Consider the following 23,104-nt stretch of genomic DNA (forward strand, 5'->3'; position numbering starts at 1 on the left):
AGTGCAAACAAGATGGGCCTAAAAAAGTCAGGTGTCCCTACCCGAAACATGATGAGACCTTTTAGTGGAGAAGTTACTGTATCACCCTGATGCAATTGGAATAGGAAATCAGTGAGTATACAGTGAGTAAAGAAACCATACTGCTATCTAAGAGAAGGGAGAAGCAAAAAAAAAACCCCACCCCAAAAAAGAAGAAGCTGTTTGCTGAACAGAACTGTTTTTGAATGTTTAACAACTCCCTAAGTGCTTGACTGGCCACAAATCTGACTCTCTAACAGCTTGATTAGATGTCTGCTGAGGCTTTGAGATGAATAAACAAGTCACGGAAAAGCAGAGACTGTAGGAAAAAAAATATCAAGCTGCTTTTCTATTGTTTATCTGAATTCTTCATGTTTGATCAAGATACCGTCATTTCTTTGTATTTCAATCATGTGTAGGAGCCTTAGCCAAGATCAGGACCTTGCTGTATGTGGTGCTGTACACACAAATAAAACCCAGTCTCTGCCCTGGAGAATTTACAAACTAAACAGATGGGTTTAAGGGAGGTAGAAAGGCTTATAATTCCATTGTAAAGATGGGAGAAGCTGTAGGCAAGGTCAGTGATGAGTCTTGGAGGGAATGTGGCATGGAGCTGGGACTCGAATTTGAGTCTTGAGCCATTGAACTCAATCAGCCGTCCTTTCTGTTTTTTCACTTGGCAGGTCATGGAGTCTCAGGGGAAGGCTGCCTGCTTCACAGTCTGAGAGACTCCAGAAGGGTATGTTCTGCAACCATTTGCTGTCCTCACATCGCCCCAAATTCTTAATGGCAAATCTCTGAGAAGTTAGGAGTTCTGTTTTATTGTCCAGGGGGTGATTGCTTATTGAATCACTAATAGGTGTAAAACACTGAGATCCTCAGTAATGACTTTGGGGTAAAACCGAATCTGATAAAGAGAAAAAAAAAATTGAAACGTATTACCAGTTCTTTGCATCTCATGGAATAGGACACCACGGCGTTAGGCATAGCGTAAGCATAACACCAGAAGATAGTCACTGCTTTAGTACATCGACCTTAAATACAAGCTGAGGTAACAGGTCGAGATAGAGGGAGAATATCAAGGAGACAGTGTCATTCCAGTAGTGGAAACACAGCAGTGATAGCATAGCTCAGCTCTCCCAAAGGGTTCACATGGATGGTTCTCCAAAGGAGAAGGAATTCTGTTTCTATATATTTTTATTGGGTTCCCTCCGAAATTTTGGAGCAGTGCAAAAGAAATCACAAAGGTGCTCAATTGCAAATGTAAGCAGTGGGTGCGTGGTGGCTGTGGTGGTAGTGATCTGCCATGAGCTATAGCTCTTATGCTGCAGCTGGAAGGGAGAGGCTGGTGGCAGAGCTGGGGAGCACACGATCGGTGACCTGCTGGGCAAACCACGTTTTCCAGCAGTGTTCTGCATCGGTGAGGCATTGCTGACCCTTCCTTTTGCTCTGAGCTGGCTGGGGTTTGTTGCTTTGCCCCCTACCACACCCCGGTAGTGTTTATTGTGAAATAAACTTTCTCCTCCTCTCCCACCCCACTCCTGTCTTTGTAAATGGGACTGGTGCAAATTTTGGCATGCCGATTCCAGTAGGCAGCTGTATGCAGTGCGGACTGTGTCTTAACTGCTCGGAGAGTCCAGCCTGTAGCCCACCCACAGTGAAGTGCTTAACTGAGATTGAAACTAAATGAGAATGTAGTTTATGGAAATTCAGCTGTGGATCGCTGTTCTCTTGTGATTTCTGGCTGTCAGCACTTAGCTGTACGGCATTGCTAGCTATTTAAGCTGGATGTTCCTCCTGGTGGTGGATACCCACCTCCTGTAGCTTTTAAAGATGCTGAGAAAGTTGTTGGTGACTACTAAATTGCTCTTCATCTGTAGTCTTTATTAGTAGTGCCTGTAAAGACTCCAGATCTGGGTTAGGAGCGTATGCCCCTTCCTAGAAAAGGTCATGCCCTTATCAGTTAAAATTCAGTTCATAAATCTCCTGTTGTATGAAGGAGCGTGTTTCTTTTTAGAAGTTTCAGAGAGCATTCTTCCTCCCTCTTGCTGCTGCACTTGAAGTTGTTAGTAGTGACCAACAGCTTAACCCAAAACCATTACTAATCCCATGAGCCATGCATTCCCCGAGGATTTAGTAGTCCAGTTGTGATGGACAGCACCTCAGTTTTCTCCCCTGTGAAATGGAAATGGTGATACTTGTCCCACCTGGTCGTGGCTTTAAGACCTAACTTCATTGCCGGGTAAAATTCAGCTCTGTTAGCCAGCTAGTGTATATTGTGGGACACCACAGCACCCTGCCGGTCTGCGCTGGATGGAATCGCCCCCCACAGTTCACAAAATACTTTGGCTTCTGCTCCTTGAAGATGCTGGAATAACAAGGTGAAGGTGTGCTGTGGAAAGGGGAATACTTCTGCACTTTCTTATCCACCCTTTCATTTCTTCCAGTCACCTGCTTCTCTGTCGCCAAACTCCTGCACCTCCTCTCCAGGACAATGTGCTGTAGCACAGAGCAAGAAGGGAGAAAGGGCAGTAGTTCTGGATGGAGTAAGGGGAAAAGAGGCTCAGGCTGAAGGCAGCTGTCATGGGTTGTAGCATCTCTCTCTTCAGCAGCCTCTTTCTAGGTCAAAGATTGACTGAGGCCACAGGAGAAGAAAATATTTTGTGTCCTGATGGCCCTGTGTCTGATTTGCAACACAGTGGTGCTCTGGGGTCTGTGGATGCCGTGTCTCCCTCAGGAGTCAGTGTACCGCTTTGTATTACCTGTAATTTTCATTAATTATCTAGAAGTAAGTGTAAAAATGGTGGCAGATGAATAATTACTATTTGATGAGATGCTATGTAAATGAAAAAGAAAGTACAGCGACGTAGATTTTGATATAATCAAATGTGAATTTTGACATCCAGATGCAACAAATGCTGATCATAGCCAGAGATCACAAGGATTTAGGGGTCGTGAAAACCCAGGAACGGGAGGGTTTGCTGCTGACAGGGAGAGGTGTAATGAAAAGCAATCTCTGGAGGCTGAAGCTTGACCCAAGCAGGCGAGCAGTGAGGGACTGAATTATAAGCAGAGACTGGGATAAGCTGGTAGCGGAATGGGTGGATTCTTCAACCCTTGATGTCTTAAATGCAAGTTCCTGTGCTCCACCTGGGAGTGCCTGGGTGAAGTCAAATGACCTGTAACACACATGGATTCGTATCAGATGATCTAACTGCTCTTGTTGGCCATAAATTCTCTTAAACTTGTAAGGTCATAAAGGTTGATTGCAGTGCTCCTGCTCTCTGTCCCATGGCTTAATCTGGTACGAACTAAACACAGAATTTTCTTAGCTGAGGGACCCCGTTTGTTAAGACGCTCCCTGAAGATGTCCCTGGCGTGGTTCTTGGATGTAAGACAACCTGTTCCTGTGCTGATCATTGCTGCTTTGTTCTTCCAGCTCCTCCCTTTTGCACTGTTTTCCTTGGGTTTGTTTGAGGGAACGGCTGATGGTGTGTGTTTCCCCTGCTCCTTTTTCCAGGCATGGGGCCCGTTTTTTCTTTATTTCTCTCTGAAGATTACATGGTTTCACAGAAAAATCTGTTGAGGGTTGAGGTATTTCGTGTGTCGATAAATGCACCTTTGAATGAAGGATGGAAGCCTGGGGCTGGAACTGCAGGAGTGTTTGTGGGCTGGAGGTGCACTGGAGGGACTGCATGGGGGAGTCCGCATCGGACAGAACGGAGAAAGTGAATTTACTGGGGTTTTTTAAGGCCTGAGAAATAATTGCCTTAATCTTTGGGAGCATCCTAGTATACTGGCAGCATGCTTGTGGGAGGCTCTAGTTTACTATCGGCTAAGTTGTGGATTTTATATCCATATTAGGTATAAATAGAGGTAGGCTGGCAGATAGAGAGAAGGTCATTGTGACTTCTCGGAGCACAGGATGAGCTGTCTAATTATTTAGCTGAGGCTTCAACGTTAACTCTTGTCATACACTGGAGCAGCCCCCGAGCCAGTCCCTATTACCAGAATTAAAACCAAAATGATGAAAAATTGGTCCAGTGCTAACACGGATGTCTCGGCATGTTCATGAAAGCAGTGATAAGCTACAACTCCTGGCCAGTTTCGTACAGTTCCTCATCGGCTGCAACAGCGTTATCAGCTTCACAAACTCAAAAATCACGATCCTGCTTCAGGGCAGGAGGAGAGGAAGGCAATGAACGCAGGCTTCTGAGGGTCCCACGTTTCTGAACCACACCCTCCTAAAATATGAAAATCATGTTATCACTTTAAGAATTACATTTGCATTTGTCTTCTGTAAGGTGGGGGGACTGGGAGCAAAGGAGTTTAATCTGTTAGCACATACATACATACATTCTTTTTGCTCTGTTACCCTAATCTATAAAAACGGCTGACTCTCTTGCAGCAGCAGGACTTCAGAAACTGGCATTTCAAGAGTTCTGATCTTGGGTGCTTTTCTTAAAGGCTGGAGAGTTTGTGCAGGAGCCTCTTCCCATGCAACAGCAGTGCAATATTGCTCTGGGCTGAGTCACCTCGTTTCAGGCGGGTGCCGGTTTCCTTTCGGTAATGTGCAAAATGTTCCCTGCACACATGTGTATGTGCTAAGTTTGTACTGCTGGTTGACAGTTTGTAGGCGCTTCGGTGCCAGAACTGTCTCTAAACACATACAAGCACCTATTGTGACGAGGCCCTGAGCTTGGCTGGGGCCTTCAGGCAGTGCTGCAAGAAAAAATAATTCATATAATAAGAGGATCTGAGCGACTGCAGCAGGGGGAAGTTGTGCAGCAGAAAATAAGATGGTTATCAGAGGGGATTTAGCCAGTTGTAATGGAGTCAGAGGAAACCGGTATTTTTGAAGTAGAAAGAAAAAAAATTGTTTGAACTTGTAGGGAAGAGGGCATCTGCAAATGAAGCCCAACAGCTTCTTCCCAGCCCTCCCTGATAGAAGCTGCCCCTGCAGACATGAACTGAATAGGAGAAGGATTTTGCATGACCGGAGTTGCTGGGGAAGCGAGGGAGGGAGGGACGAAGGGGCCTAGAGCGCCTGAGAGCAGGGAACGATTGGGCAAGGTGAAAAATAAAGTGATTAAACACACTTGGACTTGCTCGGAGATGGGAGGGGTACATTTTTTTTACTGCTGCCCCAGGGCCCCAAAATGCATTGGCACGGCACTACAGAGAAACCACTAATCCCAGTCACCAAGGGGAGGGAACGGGGACTTTCTCGTTCTCTCCCGCTCACCCAGCGTTGGGACCCCTGTGGAAGGAAAGGCTGATGGGATTAGAGGAAACAGCTGGCTCGAGTCTTGCCCTGCGGGAGCTCGCATTCTCGGGACTAAGGAAGAGAGGAGCGCCCCACTGCTGAGTTGCATTCCAGGTCATTTGCTGAGCCCAGATGTTTTCTAATGAGCTCTATGATAAATCCTTTTCTTTTACTACTGAGCACAGTCCCTGCCAGCCAGGTCCGTCCCTAGATCTCCGTTTCTACACATGGCCAGCCAAGCCAGACTCTGCAGTGCAAGCCAGCTAGCCAGATTACCACTAGGACTCGTGCCCTTCCGCTTTGCCTACGCAAAGGGATTCAGCACCGAGCTCAAATCCCGTATCCTGCAGCTGTGGCCTGATGGAGCTTGCTGGTCCAAATTCCTCCCGTGGCTGAACCTTCCCCTCTAGCCTCTCCTTACCTCTGCTGTGTGTGTTACTAAGCCAGATGCAGTGCTCGGGGTGGGTCGACCTGGTGGGCTGAACGAGCAGTGAAGTGCTACTGGATGCACGTGCTTTGAGTGAATCTAAAAAAGCAAGAATGGTATTTGTAAGGACTGCTCCGTCCTTGCCCGTGGGTGCTGGAACTGCACAAATGTGAGAGTCGCACACTAGCAGCGATGGGAGGATGGGCTCCTCACACCCTACCTGCCGCTACTCTACCCGAGATGGTGATGGGAAATCAGCCCCAGCTTTTTCAGCAGTAAAACCTTTGCCTCCGTCTCCTGGCATGAGCACCGCTCCCTTCACCTCAGACATGTATGTCCTTACACACAGCAGTTTGAGGTCCTGAGTAGATATCTTGGAGCTGTCTTAGGGCTTATTTAGGAACCAAGAAGCAGGAGTTCAGCTCCAGCAGGTGATGGTCGGGTGAGAGAAGGGAGCTGATAACGAGCTGTCTTCATTCCAGGGAGCTGCAGTGCAATTTTGTACTGTTTTGCAAATGAGATGCGGAGAGATGAATTGCCTGCTCTGAGGTGGAGTAGGGTAGTCCACGGCAGACCCAAACGTCGCTCTCCCAAGTCCCTCGTGGGTCATGCAAGAGGGTTTAGCCCTTGAGACCTCTTCTTTGGACCCTACGCAGTTTGTCTCGGGGCTAGCGAACAAAACGCAAGTCGCTGGGGGAGAGATGGAGCGTGGGTCCTGCTGCGGTGGGTGAAGGGCAGTTCCCCCCTTGCTGCTCCCTGCAGCCCATCACGGATACACACGCCCTCGCTCGCTCTTTTCCCAGCTACCTTCCGGCACGTGCGTTTTCTAGCATCCAGATATGGGCAGGGAGCTTTGGAATTCTGTGTTAAGGCGCAAATAAAAGGAATAGTTTTATTTTTAACTTCCAAATACACCCTTTTAATTCTCACGCCCACAGTTTCTAGTCCTGTCCTGACAAGCGGGGAGCCCCTGGCACTGTGGGCGTTTGTCAGCGGGCCCAAAACAGCAACAGCGGGCGAGGGAGGGAAGCTCCTGGAGACCGGAGAGCAGGTTTCTGCTGTGTCTCAGTGCACAAAAGCCTTTGGCGATCCAGCAGCAGGGGAAGGGGCTGAGGGGGAAGACATCAGTGGGTGTGTGGATGTTCTGGGCAAGGCTGTGTGCACCTGTGTTTTCATATGGTGTCTTATCTGTGGTGGAAAACAACAGGCCGATAAAATGGGCTGTCGTCGGGGGGATTGGAGAGTTGCATCGTACTACGTGTTGCACCTCTCAGCGTGAAAACAAGAGTGTGGTTTGGCATGGGCAGTGTAGGAGCAGGCAGCAAGCTCCCCAGGGCCTGCGGGGAGAGCAGGAGCTGGGAAACCAAGGGGTGATGTGGAGCAAGAGTCCAAAAACGCTGCTGAAGCCAGCATCCCTGGCTGGGGGCAAGGGGCCCGAGCGGTGAGGATGGCTCCTTTCCTGCCGGTGTTGTTGCCTCCCTGCTCTCCCTCCTGTCCGCTCCCAGCCGCGGAGCAGCTGCCTCCAGCCCGTGCCTGAGCCAGTGTCTGTCCAAATGACATCTGCAGGCACCAGGTCTTCACTCCTTGTTCTGGCTGTGATACCGCATTGCCAGAGAGGAAGGGGAAAAAACGTTGGCCCAGGGCTTTGACGGCCTCTCGGCAGCTTCTTTCATCCTCCAGCCAGCCTGCTCTGTCATACAGCACCTCTGCTTGCATCTCCTGACACCAGAAAACCTGAACCGCGGTCCTTGTGCCTCCCCACCCCCAGATTTACTGATGGCTGCGTTCCCCTTTTCTGCTGTTTGGCTGTTTACAGAACTGGAACAGAATGAATAGTAGGAGGTGAATGAACTGCACGCTGGCTCACATCTCTGCACGCAGCCTGGTTCTTCGCTCAGAGTAATCACACCCCAGTGCTGAGGATCCCACAAAAACCATCAAAATGCTGAACCGTGGACCTGATACTCTTGGGGGAATTTCACCTCGATGCCTGTGGTCTGTTGCTTCATAGCTGGTCGCGCCTACATCTTGGTTTTCCTCATTTATCCACAAACCTGAGAACTTCCTTCTGATGTCTCCTTTTTTGTCATCCTATTTACAAAATCCTCTTGTCCTGGAGCTGGAAGGGACCAAGCAGCGGGAAACCATTCCTTCGCTGGCAACCTCCAGCCTCCTTCAGCTAGCAGCCAGCCCCGAAGCTTGCTTTCCTAGCTTCTCCCCAGGACCACCGCCAGGGCACGGCTGACGCTTCGCTGGCTCGGCGCAGCTGGTGCTTTCTTACCATCTCCTCTTCCTGCTTCTCTGATCCCTACGCAAATCTTCACACTAACAGGAGCCAGCAAAGCCCATCCAAGCCTTGCAGGTATCTTTTGATTTGGGTAGTGCAGGCCATGTGGAGGCCTCTATCAGATTAATTGCGCCTTGACAGAAAGAGAGCCCTTCCGGCCTCCAGCAATTACCCTAACTGAAAGATAGCGATGAATGGGGTTTCGCTGGGGTTGTGTTCAGTTTTTTAATGGGAGAGCAGGAAAAGGAAAGAGAAAAGGATGAGAGAGAGGAAGCAAAAAGAAAGAGTAGAAGAGACAACTGGCCTCCCTGGTGTTGGAGAACTCTCCCAAAGCCTTCGCTGCGGCTGGGACTCTCCCCCAAGTACTCGATCAAGTGGGATGTTGAAATAGGAACTGTTTGCCTTCGGTGAGGCAAATCCAGACTTTGTTTATGTCGCTGCAGGAGCAAATGCTGGGAAATTACCTTCGGACACGGCTCTTCTTTTTCAAGACCCATCAGTTTTACGGCCGTGCTCTGCCAACGGGCTCTCCCCGTGGTTTTTTTAGCTCTGCCTGCCAGCTCCGCGACCGGCCCGGGGGCTGCCGGCCCTGCTGCCCGGGGGGATGCCCAGGGGGTGCCAGTCCCACTGCCCGGGGGGGATGCCAGCCCCAAAGGGTGCTGCTGGCCCTGCTGGCTGGGGGGCTGCCCGGGGGTGCTGCCCGCCCCCCGGGGGTTTGCTGGCCCCGCCGCCCGGGGGTTCTGCCGGGGGGGCTGCCGACCCCAGGGGCTCCCACGCTCGGGCACGGCGCGGGGGGCAGCCGCTCCCCCGGGGGCCGCTCGGGGCTCCCCGAACCGCCCCAGCAAGCGGCCGAGCCCCGGCGGGGCGGGCAGGCGCTGCAGCCGCTCCCTCCGTCCCTCCCTCCCTCCCCCTCCTCTCCCCTCCTCCTCCCGCTCCCCCCCGCCCTGTCCCGATTGTGCAATCGCGAGCGGCGGGGCCGGCGGCACCGCCCGGAGCCCGGCACCGGGGGGAGGAGGCGGCCCTGGGCCGCCGAGGATGCGGCAGCCGCCGGGCACCGCGGGGCTGTAGCCGCCCGCCGCCGCCCGCGGCCCCGGAGCCCATGGGATGCGCCCGCCGTCGCCTGGGTGGTGAGTACCCCTCGGCTTTGTGTGCCCCCCGCCCCAGCGGAGCGGACCTGCTGCTTTTTCGCCGCCGCTTGATCAGCACCAGATTTTCCGCCTCTTTCCCCTCTCCCTTCCCTGCCCCCCCCGCGGGTGATGGATGGCCGGGAGGATGAGAATATCGCCCCGGGCAGAAATCGGTTGCAGATGAGGCGGACTTCGGGGGGTCTGCTGTGCAAGCGTTAAACTCTTTCCACCGCCGCTTTAGCTCGAATAAAATAAAAAGAATAGGATACGAGGAGCTGCGCTCTATCGGTTGCACATCTGTGGTACAGAGTCCTTCCTTCCCATCTATTCCGGGTTTCGAACAAAAGTGCAGGGAGCGAACGGGAACGTTCGGACTATCCATGAACCGCAGCGCCGGAGGACGCGTATAGTTCGGGTATCATGCATGAAGGAAGGAGGTTTTCCCAATGGGTACTCGAAAAGTTTGCACTAGGGATGAATACATCCTTGTATCTTACAAATAGGTTTTTGTGCTTACTGAAATATTACAAAGGTTTATATCCGGCATAGTTCTACCTGTTTCTTGAGTTGTAACAGCATATTTCAGTTTCTCTTCAATATTTGCTGCAATTCTGACTTGTTATATGTGATCATCTCTGCGTTTTATGCACAGTGGGGATTTCTGTTTTTCTCTGAGAGAAGTTCTGGGGACAGAGCACGCTTCAGCTCATTTTCAGGCTGCATTAAAGTTGATCCAGACAATCCCTTATTGCCTACTAACTTTTCTCTTACGAGGGCACTTTTACGAGAAACTTATGCTCTGCTTCTGCTCCACAATCAAAGTTTTTACGGGATAGGAATAACCCCATCGAATTAAAAATTCAGCCTGTGTGAAGTGTTTGTGGATTTAGGGCACCGTAGCTTTGCTGTGCAGGGGTTTTTTGGGAAAAATCTGCACCCTACTGAAACGAGTGGGAAGGAACCTGGTGATATGGCAAGGCCCAGATTTTCCCTTGTATTTTTAGCCTAGAAAACTTAATGTCCTCTTTGCAGTGTCCAACCAGCCAAAAATCAGCTGTGTACAATGGGCACTTTTGCTTCTCGAAGGCAGTCTCCCATCACGAAAAAGGCAGCTCGCCTCAAATTTGCAAACCGCAGGATGGGAAATGGAATTTGCCTTCAGTATAAAAATCCCAAGTTGTTTGCAAACAGTCCTGAGAAGAATCTGGGTTCTTGGCTTGACCTCTCTGTGCTGAATTCCAGCTTGGGGAGTTTGCGGTCTTGCAAAAAGGGCAAATGAGCAAAGCCTTGCCGAGTGCCCGGTCGTCTTTCCGGAGCGAGGAAAAGAGTCAAACTGGAGGGAGTTTCGGGTGCCCAAGAAGTGCAGGATTGGGCCCTGAACCAGAACACTTTTAAAGTAGCCTTGAAGACCTGCCCGTATTGGAGTAACTTTGCTCGTGGTGTCTGTTGGCATTGCTGAGGTCGTGGTAAGCTGGTATAGGCGTGGGAAACCTGCCCGAGAAGCAGAGTAAACTCCTGGGCAGTGCCTCCTCCCCAAGCTCTGTGCTGTTCCCAGTACAGCGTTCCCAGTACAGCGTTCCCAGTACCTCTGCCGGCTCCCCTACCCTAGCTGCAACAATTGTGGGGCAGGCAAAGCCGGGGACTTGCTCCATCCAAGGGCATTGCTCCTGCTCCTTTTTTTCTTGAAGTCTGCTGGAAAAAATCCCGCTGCCTCGAGTCACCCAGGCTTGGAGATCCCCTGTGATAAAGCAAGGACCAGAGCGCTTGGGGGAAAGAAACTTCACACCCGCTCAAACCAGACTCTTAAAAACCTGAACAGCTGATAAAACCGTCCTTCTGGGGGAGGACCGGCCTGGAAATGAGGGGTGGTCTGCCCTCCGCACCTCCCGTTAGCACAGCCAGGAGCTGTGCCTGCCATTTCCCCGGACCTTTGTTTCTCTCGTGGTGCTGTTTAGGGAGGGAGTGACATGGGGCGGTGGGGGCCAGGGCTTTCCTGGGTGTAAATTAGCACCGGTGGTGGGAACGGAGCAACACAACGCTCATTTCTACCAGTCGTGGAGCTGGGCTGGGCCGCTACCCCCATCCCCAAGATCGCAGTCCTTTGGAGTCGAGCTTTGGAAATGGCGTCAGGATCGGGCCCTCGCGTTGGTCACTCTCAAACAAGGCTTAAGCCTCCTTCTTTGATACAGAGCTCGGCCAACTTGTCCCAGAGCGGGGAAAAACACCGGCATTCGGTTCACCGTTGGGTTTCGCTGTGGTTACTGCGCCCGGTCCTGCAGTTTTAGGGAGGCTGTCTGGATGTCAAGTGTGAGGTCAGCCTCCGGCACGTCTGGTAGCAATTGAAAATACCAACTGGGCTGCGAGCTGTTCCGTTACCCCCGAAAGCCTCCGGCCCTGCGCTGCTGCCTGGTTTTATGCTTCAGTACTGGAGATAATCGCAGTCAGTGCCGTGGGTAACTAACGCAGACGTTGGGCTTTATGCCGTCCAAACTGGGAAGGCTGGTGCAGTGTAAATCACAGATTAACAGAGGGCGAAGCAGCACTCGGGTCGAGTGGATTTCTGCTGTTGTGGCTGGGATACAGCCTAAACGGGCGTAAAGGGAGAGGGGAAACAGCAGGAAGGATCCTGAGCTGTCACTGAAAAGTCCACAGCTTCAGCTGCAAACCCCTTTCTCCTTCCCTCTTGCTTCAGCAGCTGGGAACCTGATCCTGCAAGCGCAACCCTGCTGCGGAGGACAGGGCTCGATTTTTTTATACGAGTTTGGTAATGAATGACCGCGCGAGCCAAAAGCCAGCGCGGTTGGCATTTGAGACAACTCCTATCCCTGCCTGCAGGTTGGCCTTACGCGGCGTGTGTGCTAAATTAAAAAAAAAAAAAAATAAAAATCATAATCCTAGTGGCCACTATGTACTAGAACTGGTTTTATCTGGTTCCAGTTAGGCTTGTTTTGAGTAAGACGAGCAGTGCCAGATTCTGAGCTCATTTGCACCAGTGGAGTCATTCGGAGGAGCCGGTCCCAGTTTACCTCACTCTAAGTGGAAGCAGAACTGGGCCTGCTGGGAGAAGTGCTCCCCTGGGAAACGGCTGGTGCCTGCCTGCAGATCAGACACGGGAAAAGCGAGCGACTCTTGGGACCCTTCCCAGAGGCAGCATGCATATTACCGGCCCCGTGAAAGCTGTTTTCACCGAAAAAAAGGAGGGGAGAGGCTGTGGCTTGGGTGGCAAGGGGAAGCGGTGTGACCATGGGCTCCGGGGTGAGCCAGGTGCTTGGGGGAGATGCCGACAGCGGTCAGGCTCTGTTGGTGATGCCGCGGTGGAGGAAAAGACAGCCCCTTCCCACGCGGAGGGGGAGACTGCAGCTTGCAGGGGTCAGGGGCAGCTTTAGAGAGGGCAGCCCGGCTGGAGGGCAGCCAGCGCTGTTGTTGCGTGGGATTTCCAAAGGGTTTGGGATGCGCGGTCCACGTTTGGATGCCTGTTGTCCTCCCGCGCCGCCAGAGCTTTGGCCGATCCCCTCAGCTCCCGTGCCGGGCGGCAGCGAGCGTGTGGGACGGCTGTGTGGGAAACACCAGCTCCGGGGGAAAGGTGGGAGGGAGTCGAGCCCGGTTCAGGTCCAGACATGCGAGCAAGGCCCCTGGCTGAAATGCAGCTCACAGCTGTGTTTAAAAGTGCCTATTTCTCCTATTATCTGCAACGCACCCAGATACGACCCACCGCTGGGGACCGTTGCAGCCAGCGCACGTGGCAGACTGGTCCTCCCTGGTGCAGGGGCGCAGGCAGAGCCTGTACGATCTCTCCTGTCCCCAGTTCGCCGAGGCACCCCCATCCCGGGGCTCCCCAAAACTGCTGGCTGCTGGAGGCTAGTGCTGGGCTAGCTTTCCAGCTCCCATCCCGCTTGCCCCGCTGCTCTTAGGGGCTGCAGAGCCCCACGTTTGGAGCAGGTGCTTGAAGAAGAGAGGGAGTGGAGGGTAGTGGGGGCCAGGATATATTCCTCTGCTTTAGGCTGATGCCTTTTCCTGGCCGTGATTGTTCTCAGTGCTCAAGAAATAGAGTAATTGAAATAAATTACCAGAAACTGTTTATATTACTCTTGCCTCCTCCACAGGCCATTAGCATGTCCCTTTTCCAGCAGAGCTCCTTTAGGAGCTCCTTCTAAGCCTATCTAAGTCCATAGGTAGCTTTCCAATGACTTTTGTAGGTAAAAGAGCTTGGATTTTTATTTTTTTTCCAGCTGCAAAATATGAGTTTCTTGAGTGCTCAGTGCCTGGCTGAGAAGCCAGACTTAAAATTCTAATGTACCAAAGTCTTTTGAAATTCTGGCCAAAGTGGGGGGGGGAGAAGGCTTTTAAAATGCTGCACTGCTTTTCTCTATTTCTGCTTTACTTCTGTGAATCGCCCAAGCCAGCTTGAGTGGAGATTAATATGTTACGGAAAGGGAAACTCTAACATCTGCTTTTGAAAGGAGCAGAGGCAGCCAGATGCACAGTGAGAAATGACACAGCTTTTGCGCTGTTATCAAAAAGTTTGTAGGATTGATTCTTGTGCATGTTAAATATCAAATGTCTTCCTACGGTAGTTCCCTTTTTATTTTTTTATAATTTCTTCCCAGATTTTGCAGCTCAGTAAAACAAGACTGAAGCTGTCAGCTCAGAAGAGACTTCTGTGTTCAGTTAAACACCCATCCATCTTGCTGTCCTGAAGAATTACCTCTAGATACTCTCAGGGCATAGTGCTCTTCCTTCTCCCCTGGCAATATTGTCGTGACATTGATCAGATGAATTTGGACTGCTGCAGGCACAATAGTAGAGTCTCCAAAAGCATGTTGCGCTTTGTATTTTTTGCACCTAAATTGGAAATGGTGAAGTTTTAGCTAAATGCAAATTGCAAGAAAGTGGCAGGTATGAAATAAGGACAAGTATTGAATGAAATCGGTTGGTTTGATATTTTTTGTTAGTATGCAGTGACCTTTTAGGGTTTTGAAGTTTAAATTTAAGCTTTTCCTGCTAATAATGCCGGCTAGATTTTTTTTGTTATATGTAAGCAAATAGTACTTGAGTTGAGATTCCTAAGAGGCAAATTCCCTGTAGGATTCAGGGGTTAACTGTTTAGACAAGATCCCATGTCTGAGGAGAGCCATGCCCTGAATCTTTCTGGGACAGATACACGTTTCTTTCCAGTTGCCACCAAACCAGACGCTGACTGTAGCTTTGCTTCCTTGTAGGTGCCTAAACAATCGTTTGCCTTTTAGCATTTGTAGCTACTTGCAATGAGATGGCTCCTGGCCACCTCCGTGCACGGGGGTGATCCCACCCGAGTCCTTGGAGAGCTTTCTAGTTTCCATGCAGCGACCCCCGCTCGCCCTGCGGCACGCTGTCCTTGTGTGACTCCCCAGCGATGTCCCGGCCTGACTCCCACCTGCCCTTGAAGCACAGTGCCTTTCCTGTCGAGGAACGCACGCCGCATCGTGTGGGGCAGAGGCTGTTGGCAGCCATCCCTCCACTCCTGCCCTGGGGAGCCCCTTCCCTTGGAGGAAGTCTGGTGTTCCAGAGACCTCCCTGTGCTTTTCCGCTCTCTCTGCACCCATCGGCTCGCTCGGCATACAGCACTCCGCTGTCTGTGGTCCCACGAGTGGGGAAACTGAGGCACGGAGCAGTGCACCCAGCACCATGTCTTTGGGACCTTCTCTTCTCCGGGCAGTGCCTTGCAGCAACTTTTCTCAGTAAAATGGCACAAATAACTCATTGAACACAAAAGCAGGACCCGTTACCACTGTGATTCCTGTCTAACACTCACTTGGCAGCTTGGCAGGGTGTAGCTCGAGAGTCGTGTGTCCAGGGGGGCAGGAGAGGACGGTGGAGGTCCCAGCTCTGATCCAGACCAGGAGCTGACACCTTGACCTTGTCCATCTCTGCTGAGATCTCATGCATCTCGCACAAGGATTTGGATGGCTGAGTTAAGCGCTGAGGTAAGGCCATTTCCCGGCTTTGTACCTCATTTTCCTTAGCTACAGCGTGGAGCTGACACTGTTTCTGTGCTGCATGCACGGGCTTTGAGCCTCGGCTAAGCAATGTTTATAAAGCTCAGGGCCTTCTTGTCTCTCAGAACCTGGGATGCCGTGTGTGTGGCCATGAGCACAATATACCTGTGTCTGTGGCTTTATGTATTTGGCAAAACTGCAAGATCCTGGATAAGAAAAAACCCCTATAAATATATTAAACTACTCATGAAATGTTCCCCATGTCCACCTGCAGGCTTGTCTTGTATTATGCTTTAAACTTCCCACTGGAAAAAGAGGGTAAAACTGATTAGATCTTTTTTATTTTCCTCCAGAAGTGTTTGGTTTCCAAGTGGCCGGGAACAGCTGTGGGCTGGATGGTGGGAATGTGGCCTCCGAGGTAATTCCCGTGATTGTCCTCCGGCCGATGCAACCAGTGTAGATTTTCCCAGCTGCTTTCAGGCGTTGGTGGGGACTGTCCTGCTTGCAAGGACTCCTGAGAGCCCCCGGGGACTGCCGGGATGGGAGGAAGGAGCGATTCCAGGTGACACGAAACATCTGAGTGTGCCGCCACCAGGGCTGGCAGCCAGGCTGGTGGGAGGCTCAGCCGGCAGGACCCGTGCCAGGCTCCCGGCCCCGGCGGGGTGCTGGGGTGCTACGGCTGAGCCCCGTCAGCCCTGCACATTTTGCCCCTCAGCTCCTTGGGCTTGGGGCAGGCTGGAAAAGGGCTCCGGGGCTGCTCACCACAAGGCTGCAGCTGTGCGTGCGCTGAGGAGTTGTTTGTCTCTGGAGTCCGGGATGTGCCAGGCTCAAGGGCTGAGTCATTTGATTTCTCAAATATGCGCTGAAGGGATGGTGGAGGAAGCTGCCATGCGGTTCCCTGCAGAGGGAGAGGGGGGAGACCCTCACGGGCTGATGGCTCTGCCGGAACTGAGCTGAACTTTCTGCTTGAAAAGCTTTGACTAGCAGGAAAAAAATGTGCCCTGGTGTGGAGAAGAGAAAGAAGTCCCTGTGTGCGGGGCAGCGCTTGCTCCCGCCAGCTGGCCAGGGCTGGGGTCAGCACACTTGTTCCTTTAGGGGCTGCAACGTGTAATTTAGCTTGTCACGGAGGAATGTGCTCAATGCCTTTATTTAATCAGGAGTTTGCAAACCTGCTTGGGTGCCTTGTCTTCCTTTTTCCCTTCCCTTCCCAGCCGGGGCGGGGGGGAGAAGGAACACGGTGCTTTTGTCTCCGACCCTGTGGCTGCTGTCAGATGAATGGTTTTAGTGGCAGCTCTGTTCGCATGACTGGTTTGAACTATGCCAGCGAACATGGGCTGTTTCCAGCCTCAGCTCCCTCCTAAACTCAGCTGCATCAGATGTTTTCCTAGGCGCTGGCATAAACCTTGTTACTTGCTAGAAATGTGGCCCTGCGGGTTCCAGAGCATTCTTGGGAGAAGGAAAACACCGTGGGGCTGTGGCCATCAGGGAGGGATAGCGGCGCTCAGGACCTGCGTGCCCTGGAGGATGGGGCAGAGCTGGAATTGCTCCGTCTCTGTAGAGGTACCCGGTTCCCTTGCTCACTGTGGCCGTGCTGCCAGGGGCCCTGGTTACAAAGCCATCCCTGCTCAGAAAAGGAGAGGGCTTCAGCGTGTGTTTAAGTGCTTTTCTGAATCCAGGCCAGGCCCTGTGCTTTAGCAGAGCACAACCTCACTCGTCTTCCTCTTGGTATCGGAGCGAGACAGGAGCCCAGATGCTCAGAGATGATCCGTCATGCCTCTGGCAACTGGTCTGCTCTGACCAGTGCTGCAGAAACACCTCTGTACTGAACGCCTCCCCCCAGGAATGAAAAAAAAAAAAAGGTCCCAGGGAAGCAGGACTGTCAGCGCAGACAGAACTGTTTGCCTCTTTGTTTGCTGCTGGGTAGACATGCACAGAAACCTGGAGAAAAACCAGCCACCACCTTTCTTTGGAAGGAAGGAAATTGCTCTCTAATCGGGCGTGTGGAAGTGAACTTGTGTGCTGACTCCAGAGGAATTTCGGCTGTTCCCCGGGGGGTTGTTATTGCTGTTTGGGTCACATCCCAGCTCGGATCTCGGACTTGCCTTTGGGAGCGGGATTCCTCAGCCCAGAGCTGCTGGCATCTGAGGAATGAGTGATGCTCGTTTCAGAAAACCAAGCAAACCAAGTGTGTGTGTGCGCGCGCGCAGCTTAGCTATGTCTCCTTAGCAGAAATTGCAGAATTCCCCTACTGCAATGGAAAAAAATATAATTCAGGGAGCAGAAGTAAGCCCTGAGAGGTGTCTTCAGGAGGAATGTGTTTAACCACACCGCTCTTGTTAATGGTATTGCAAGTTCAGGGGCTAAAAACCTTCTGCTTATCTCCAACCAAGACCTGCAAACCCTGCTTTGTGTGGGTATTCTCACCAGGGACCCACGGGATTCACATCAACAAAGTGCTGGGAGGGTTAGGAAGCCAGGACTATAAAGGTGTTGCTGCGTTATACCATTATGTTCCTGTATCACCGAGAAGTCAGAAAACATAGCAGAGGGTCCACCTGATTCCTCCAGAGATGCCAGGGCCAGGGAATGAGGACGCCCTTTTCCGGCTGCCTTGGGATGGAGATGAGGAAGCATCTCGCTTTCGTCTCTCGGTTCCAATCAAGGATGTTGGGCTCAGCGGAAGTGTAACAGGGCAAAACCCTCTGCCCCATAATGACCTTAAAATGACCTGAGCTGGAGCTGGGAGAAGTGCTTAGTAGGCCATCTCCATCATTCAGAGAAGTGTGGTGGTCCTCCAGCCGAGGATGTCTTGGTGAAGACTGTGCAGGTGGACAGAGTGACCGGGGGACCACCCAGCTGGGAGTCCCCAGCGCAGAGCTGCCTCTGACACCGCTCTCCCATAAACAAGGCATTTTTCCTCTCCTTTCCCGGCAAGCGTTAGAGGGCTGGGCCCAGGAGCCATGGGAATCAACAAGAGTCTTTCCAGTGTGGGCTTTGGATCTTCGTCTGGATAAATAAATAGAAGGAAATAACAAATAGCGTGGTTCTAACAAATATTTTAGGAAGTAGAAAATGCCTGCCTTTCACTGTGACTCCATCCAAACCCCACAAAGGAAAAAAATTCCCGGTTTCTGTGATGCTTTTCCATCTGCCTTTCCCCAGCGATTGGGAGTGTTAATGCAGCACCTTGGCTGGAGAGCAGAGCTGACCCACAAGGAAAGCGGCATGGGATTGCTCCGGGGCGGTGAGTAACCCCCTCAGCCCACCAGCTCTGCGAGTGAGGGTTATGCTCAGTGATAAAAGCCCCCCACACACCTCGTCTGCAGCCTGAGGTCCCGTCCTCAGAGTAACCGTTGGCTGAATTTGAGTGGCTCTATAAAAATCAATGCTGCATTGGTCTTTCCTGTGGGTTTCTACCTTCTGGACTGAGGTTTCCACGGCTCCCTGCGTGCTGCTGCCTCCCAGCGACATCTGCTGCGTGCTGCCAGGAGGAGGGTGGCTTTCCTTCCCGGGAAAGCGGTCCCTTTTTTTCCGGGAAAGCTTGCGGCGAGGCCGGCTTGGGCTTTTAAAGTGGGAGAGGAGGAAGTGGGCAAGTCTGCTCCTTCCTCAAATAAAAACATTTCTGCGGTCCACAACTTCTCCAACCTGGCTCGGCCCGTGGCAGTGACACTTGTGTTTTGCAAACTCCTCCCAGCCCAGCTTCGGGTGGGAAATGCTGAAAAGCTGCTGTTGCTTCTGGCCCAAAGCTTGGGAGAAGTAATGCAGGTATCTGCCTGCCCCAGAGCTTGTTTTGAAGAGGGAGGAGGCACAGCAGCATCTCCCAGTGCCTGTGCAGTGTTTTGGGGAGCCCTCCTGGCCCCGGCAGCGGCTGGGGAGGGGGATGTGAGTACCGGCACACGGGGGGGGATGCACCTATGCTTGTCGCAGCCAAGAACTGCCACGGGCTTGGAGAAGTGGGGCTGTTTTCTGTCTCTTGTCTTCCCTGCTAACGCTTTGCTTTCTTCTCCAGTTACAGGGTTTTGGCAGAGCTGGCCATGATGTTATGGTTCGTGGTAGGTGCCCTCTTCCCAGCGCTGCTCCTGGCCGCACCCCCCCCCATCAACAAGCTCGCCCTCTTCCCGGACAAGAGCGCTTGGTGCGAGGCAAAGAACATCACCCAGATCGTGGGGCACAGCGGCTGCGAGTCCAAGTCCATCCAGAACAGGTATGGATCCGCCCTGGGGGCAGAGCTGCGTGCGGCTGAAGCTGATTTCCATTTGCTCATGACGCCGGAGTGGCTCTGGGGACTGTCACTCGCGCCATGTCCTGCCTCTGCCCGGCTGCCTTCTGTCTGTCTCAGTGGAAGGTCAAATCTCCTTCTGCCATTGCTGGGAAGAGCAGGTGCCTCCCCTGAGCCCTCATCCCTCCCGTTGTCTTTGCAGGGCCTGTCTGGGACAGTGTTTCAGCTACAGCGTCCCCAACACCTTCCCTCAGTCCACGGAGTCCCTGGTGCACTGCGACTCCTGCATGCCAGCCCAGTCCATGTGGGAAATCGTGAGTATCCCTGCCCGCTCCACGGCTCTTTCTGCGGGGCCTCGCTCAGGGGCTCTCAGCTCTGCTCTGCCACCGCTTTAGGGCAAGTCATTCCCCTTCCCTGAGGTTTTCCTGCTTGTAGTTTCCTTCCAGGGTGTCCCTCAGGTGGCTGTACCCTGGCTTGAGATGCCTGGGTAGAAGGGGCTGCTGGAAGCAGCGTGACTGATGTGATGAATGATGCATTTATCACTGTTTGCAGAAGCATCCCCCATCAATCCCTGCATTATTCATCCCTGTGCTCATCCTTCCTGCCTGTTCTCTCCACCACTCCTTTTTTCACCTCCTCCCACTCAGGAATTTTTGACTTCTGTGATGTCCAGAAGTGCTTCCCACAGCCCATCTGCCCGTCACCCTCAGACCTCACAGCTTGATGCCGCCATTGATGCTGGCAGAGCCATAAACCCTGCCTCCGAGGCCAGCCCAGGCACCCGGGGAGCGGGGCTCAGCGCTCTGCTCTGCTCTCGACTCAGCCATTTGGGCAGATGGTTTAGTCCAAGCTACCTGAGATGCTCAGCAACGTGTCTTGTGGGTGGCCTTTGCAGTTACCGCTGATATTTCTGTGCCGGTAGCACCTGGGAGCAGTGTCCCTCTCGAGTTGGTGCATTTTCCCTGGGTCTCTGCAGCTTGTGACCCTGGTGAGCCACTCCCAGAGAGCTTTGCCTTGCAGACTGGCTGCGGAGGGTTGTTTATACGGACAGGAGCCATCGCTTCTCGCTTAAAATACCCCACGTCTGCAGGGTGTGGGGCAGGATGGCCATCCGGGCCTTGAGCTCTACCCTCACTTGCCGTGTCCTCGTCCCTCTGCCTAGGTGACACTGGACTGTCCAGGCAACGACGAGATCCCCAGGGTTGACAAGCTGGTGGAGAAGATCCTTCACTGTAGCTGCCAGGCTTGCGGGAAGGAGCCGAGCCACGAGGGAGCCCTGTTCAACGTCTACCTGAACGCGGAGGAGAACATGCCCGCGGAGGGTCCCAGCCCCCATCACTATGCCCACCACCAACAGGAGGTGGAAGAACCTCCCGCCTCCAGCCACCACCATCACGAGGAGGAGGGCGACGACTGACCTGGCCCTTGCGGACTGTCCTTGCAGCCAGCGGCGCGGGCAGGGGGTGTGTGCGAGGGAGAGGGCTGGGGTTGGGGGAGGGAGGGGGGTGGTGGAGTCTTTCCTGTCTAATAGCTACCCTCACGCTTTGCTCTCCACGACACCCCGGGGCTGGAGGAACGTTCTGAGGCTCAAGCAGGGCTGAGGGGCGGCCGTGGGGCTGGAGCTGCAGGGCGAGAGAGGAGGGCTCGGCGTCTTCTGATGCAAAACTACTTGCACATAATAGTAATAATATATTGAGAGGAGCGGGAGCCCGGACGAGGGGGTTTCGGCTGAGAGCCAGAGCTGAGCTGGGCTCTGCCGGGGCTGGCTGCAGGCTCCCGAACCTGCTCTTCACTGCGGGTCACACGCACCCTCGCTGAGCCCTGGGGTTTTCGGGTGGAGGAAGAAAGGACGCAGCTTCTCCACGGTCCCACAAGAGACGCGCATCTCTCCCGGAGCGTGCGGGGCCGCCGGCATCCCTTCTTCCCCCTGCCTGCCTAAGGACACGTGGGCTCAGCATGGACGCGCTGTCCCTCCTGGCACGTGCTGGATCTTAATTCACCCCCAACCCCCTTGCCTTAATTAATTGGGTAGCTCTTGGGGGGTGTGTGGCCCCCGGGGTGTGCCTCTGGGGCTGTGTGTGTGACGTTGTGGGGAGCCGCGGTGACGAGAGCCCTTACCCTGCTGGTCCTCAGGGCCACCGCGGAGCTCCCCGGGAACGAGGGACCTGGGCCATGCCACAGGCGCGGGGGCTTCGCGCTTGGCATGGCCCCCAGGGGAAAGCCAGGAGCAGGTTCGTGTGGGGGTGGGCTGGGTGGGAGCCAGCCCCTCTCCCCCCTCTCCCTGCTGCACTTTAACGGTGGTGGAGGGAGAAGGGGGACGAGTGCCGGGATGCTGATGTACTTTTGCAGGGGGCTGCTCGTGCAGGGCTGGGGAGGCTCGGGGGCGGGGGGGGGGACAGCCCTGGGCCCCTCCTGCTACCCCTTTCTCTCAGTTGTATAAAGCTGATTTCTTTGGCGCTGTCCTGACAAGAGCTTCCAGAGCTTGTAATCGATGCCTCCCCCTCCTTTTTACAAGGTTTTTTGTTTATTTGTTTGTTTTTTGTTTGTTTTTTTTTTTTTTTTCTTAAATAAATTAGTTCTGACTTCCATTTCTCAGTGCTCTGATGCCTGTCTGGTTTTTGGCAGGAGGCTCCTCAGGGCTGGCGGGGGAGAAGGCCGTTTACACCGGGCAGGACAGCAGCGCAGGAGGGCACAGGGCATGGGAGAGCGATGGTTCCCTTTAGCTTTCTGCTGCATTCCATTTGGGAGGAGGAGGAGGAGGAGGAGGAGGAGGAGGAGGAGGAGGAGGTGGAGGCGGAGGTGGAGGAGGAGGGAGAGCCGCTAAAAGGAAAACGGATCCCCAGATCCCAGCATATGGGCTGCATGTGGACGCGGGGAGCCTGCGCATCAGCTGCGCTCCAGCGCCCGTGTCGCTGCAGCCTGGAGGTTTAAGGGCTGGCGGGTCCCACTCGTGTGGGAAGTGCGTGGGGTCCCTGCGGGATCACGCAACCTTTATCAGCTCTGTTGCCACTAGGTGACACTCTTGATCCAGCCTGTTTGGTGGCCTCCAGCTGTTCGTGGCCTCCAGCTGTTCGTGGCCCCGGGAGTGCTACTGGAGCAGAGGATGGCGAACTTGGACATGGACATGGACATGGACGGCCCTTCGTGGGTGAGGAGGGGACCCAAGCGCCTTGGCTGAAAACCAGCGGGCCCGTTCCAGGGGTGTTTGGATCGAGTGTTCCCTGGGCAGGGCAGAGCCTGCCCCCGTGACCCTCCGCTCCCACCGATGCCCGGGCACCGGGCGTGGCTGTGCCCCCAAAACGATGAGATGATGCTCCCCTGTCTGAGCCTAACCCTGGGGAAGGTCCCGTCTGCTCCCGGAGGGGCAGGGGGCTGTGCCGTGCCGGGGGCTCTTGCTGCCCCCCTCTCCGAGTGCCAGGCTCGGGGGGCTCTGCACAAGGGTGGGGAGCAGCTCTCGGGGTGGGGAGCGGGAGCGGGATTGCGTTACGGCAGCGGTTGCCACAGCAAAGGCCGAAAGGGAAGGACCCTGGCAGGGGAGGAGGTGTCCTGTGCATGAAGATAATGTTTTTAGGCTTGTAAAGTGTCTTCCCAAGGAGGGGGGCTTTGCCAGGGGGGCAGGAGGAGGTAGAGAAGCCCCTGCTGTCACTGAGCACCGCCACGTGGCCCTTTTATTGGGGGACAGTGGAAACGGGCTGGGTTTAGCGGGGGGGCCGTTCCTGTGAACTCCAGGAGCTGTGGATCGGGGTGTTGGAGCAGGGTGTCTCCACCTCCTGTCACACAACCTG

At 53.5% G+C, this 23,104-nt stretch overlaps 1 protein-coding gene across 2 annotated transcripts; it reads left to right on the forward strand.

Annotated features, from left to right (window-relative positions):
• The first annotated feature begins 8,947 nt into the window (after positions 1–8,947).
• Positions 8,948–21,907, forward strand: NBL1 (NBL1, DAN family BMP antagonist). Of its 2 annotated transcripts, none has more exons than XM_027788380.2 (4): positions 8,948–9,125; positions 19,110–19,304; positions 19,522–19,633; positions 20,482–21,907. In XM_027788380.2, exons 1-4 carry the CDS (start codon positions 9,103–9,105, stop codon positions 20,734–20,736), a joined length of 585 nt encoding a protein of 194 aa, XP_027644181.1. In that variant the 5' UTR covers positions 8,948–9,102; the 3' UTR covers positions 20,737–21,907. The 2 variants fall into 2 exon arrangements, with proteins under 2 accessions (XP_027644181.1, XP_027644187.2); XM_027788386.2 differs by lacking the exon at positions 8,948–9,125 and adding an exon at positions 14,958–15,518.
• Positions 21,908–23,104: the final 1,197 nt, after the last annotated feature.

Source organism: Falco peregrinus, chromosome 3 (genome assembly GCF_023634155.1).
Source record: "Falco peregrinus isolate bFalPer1 chromosome 3, bFalPer1.pri, whole genome shotgun sequence".
Classification (NCBI taxonomy): Eukaryota; Metazoa; Chordata; class Aves; order Falconiformes; family Falconidae; genus Falco; species Falco peregrinus.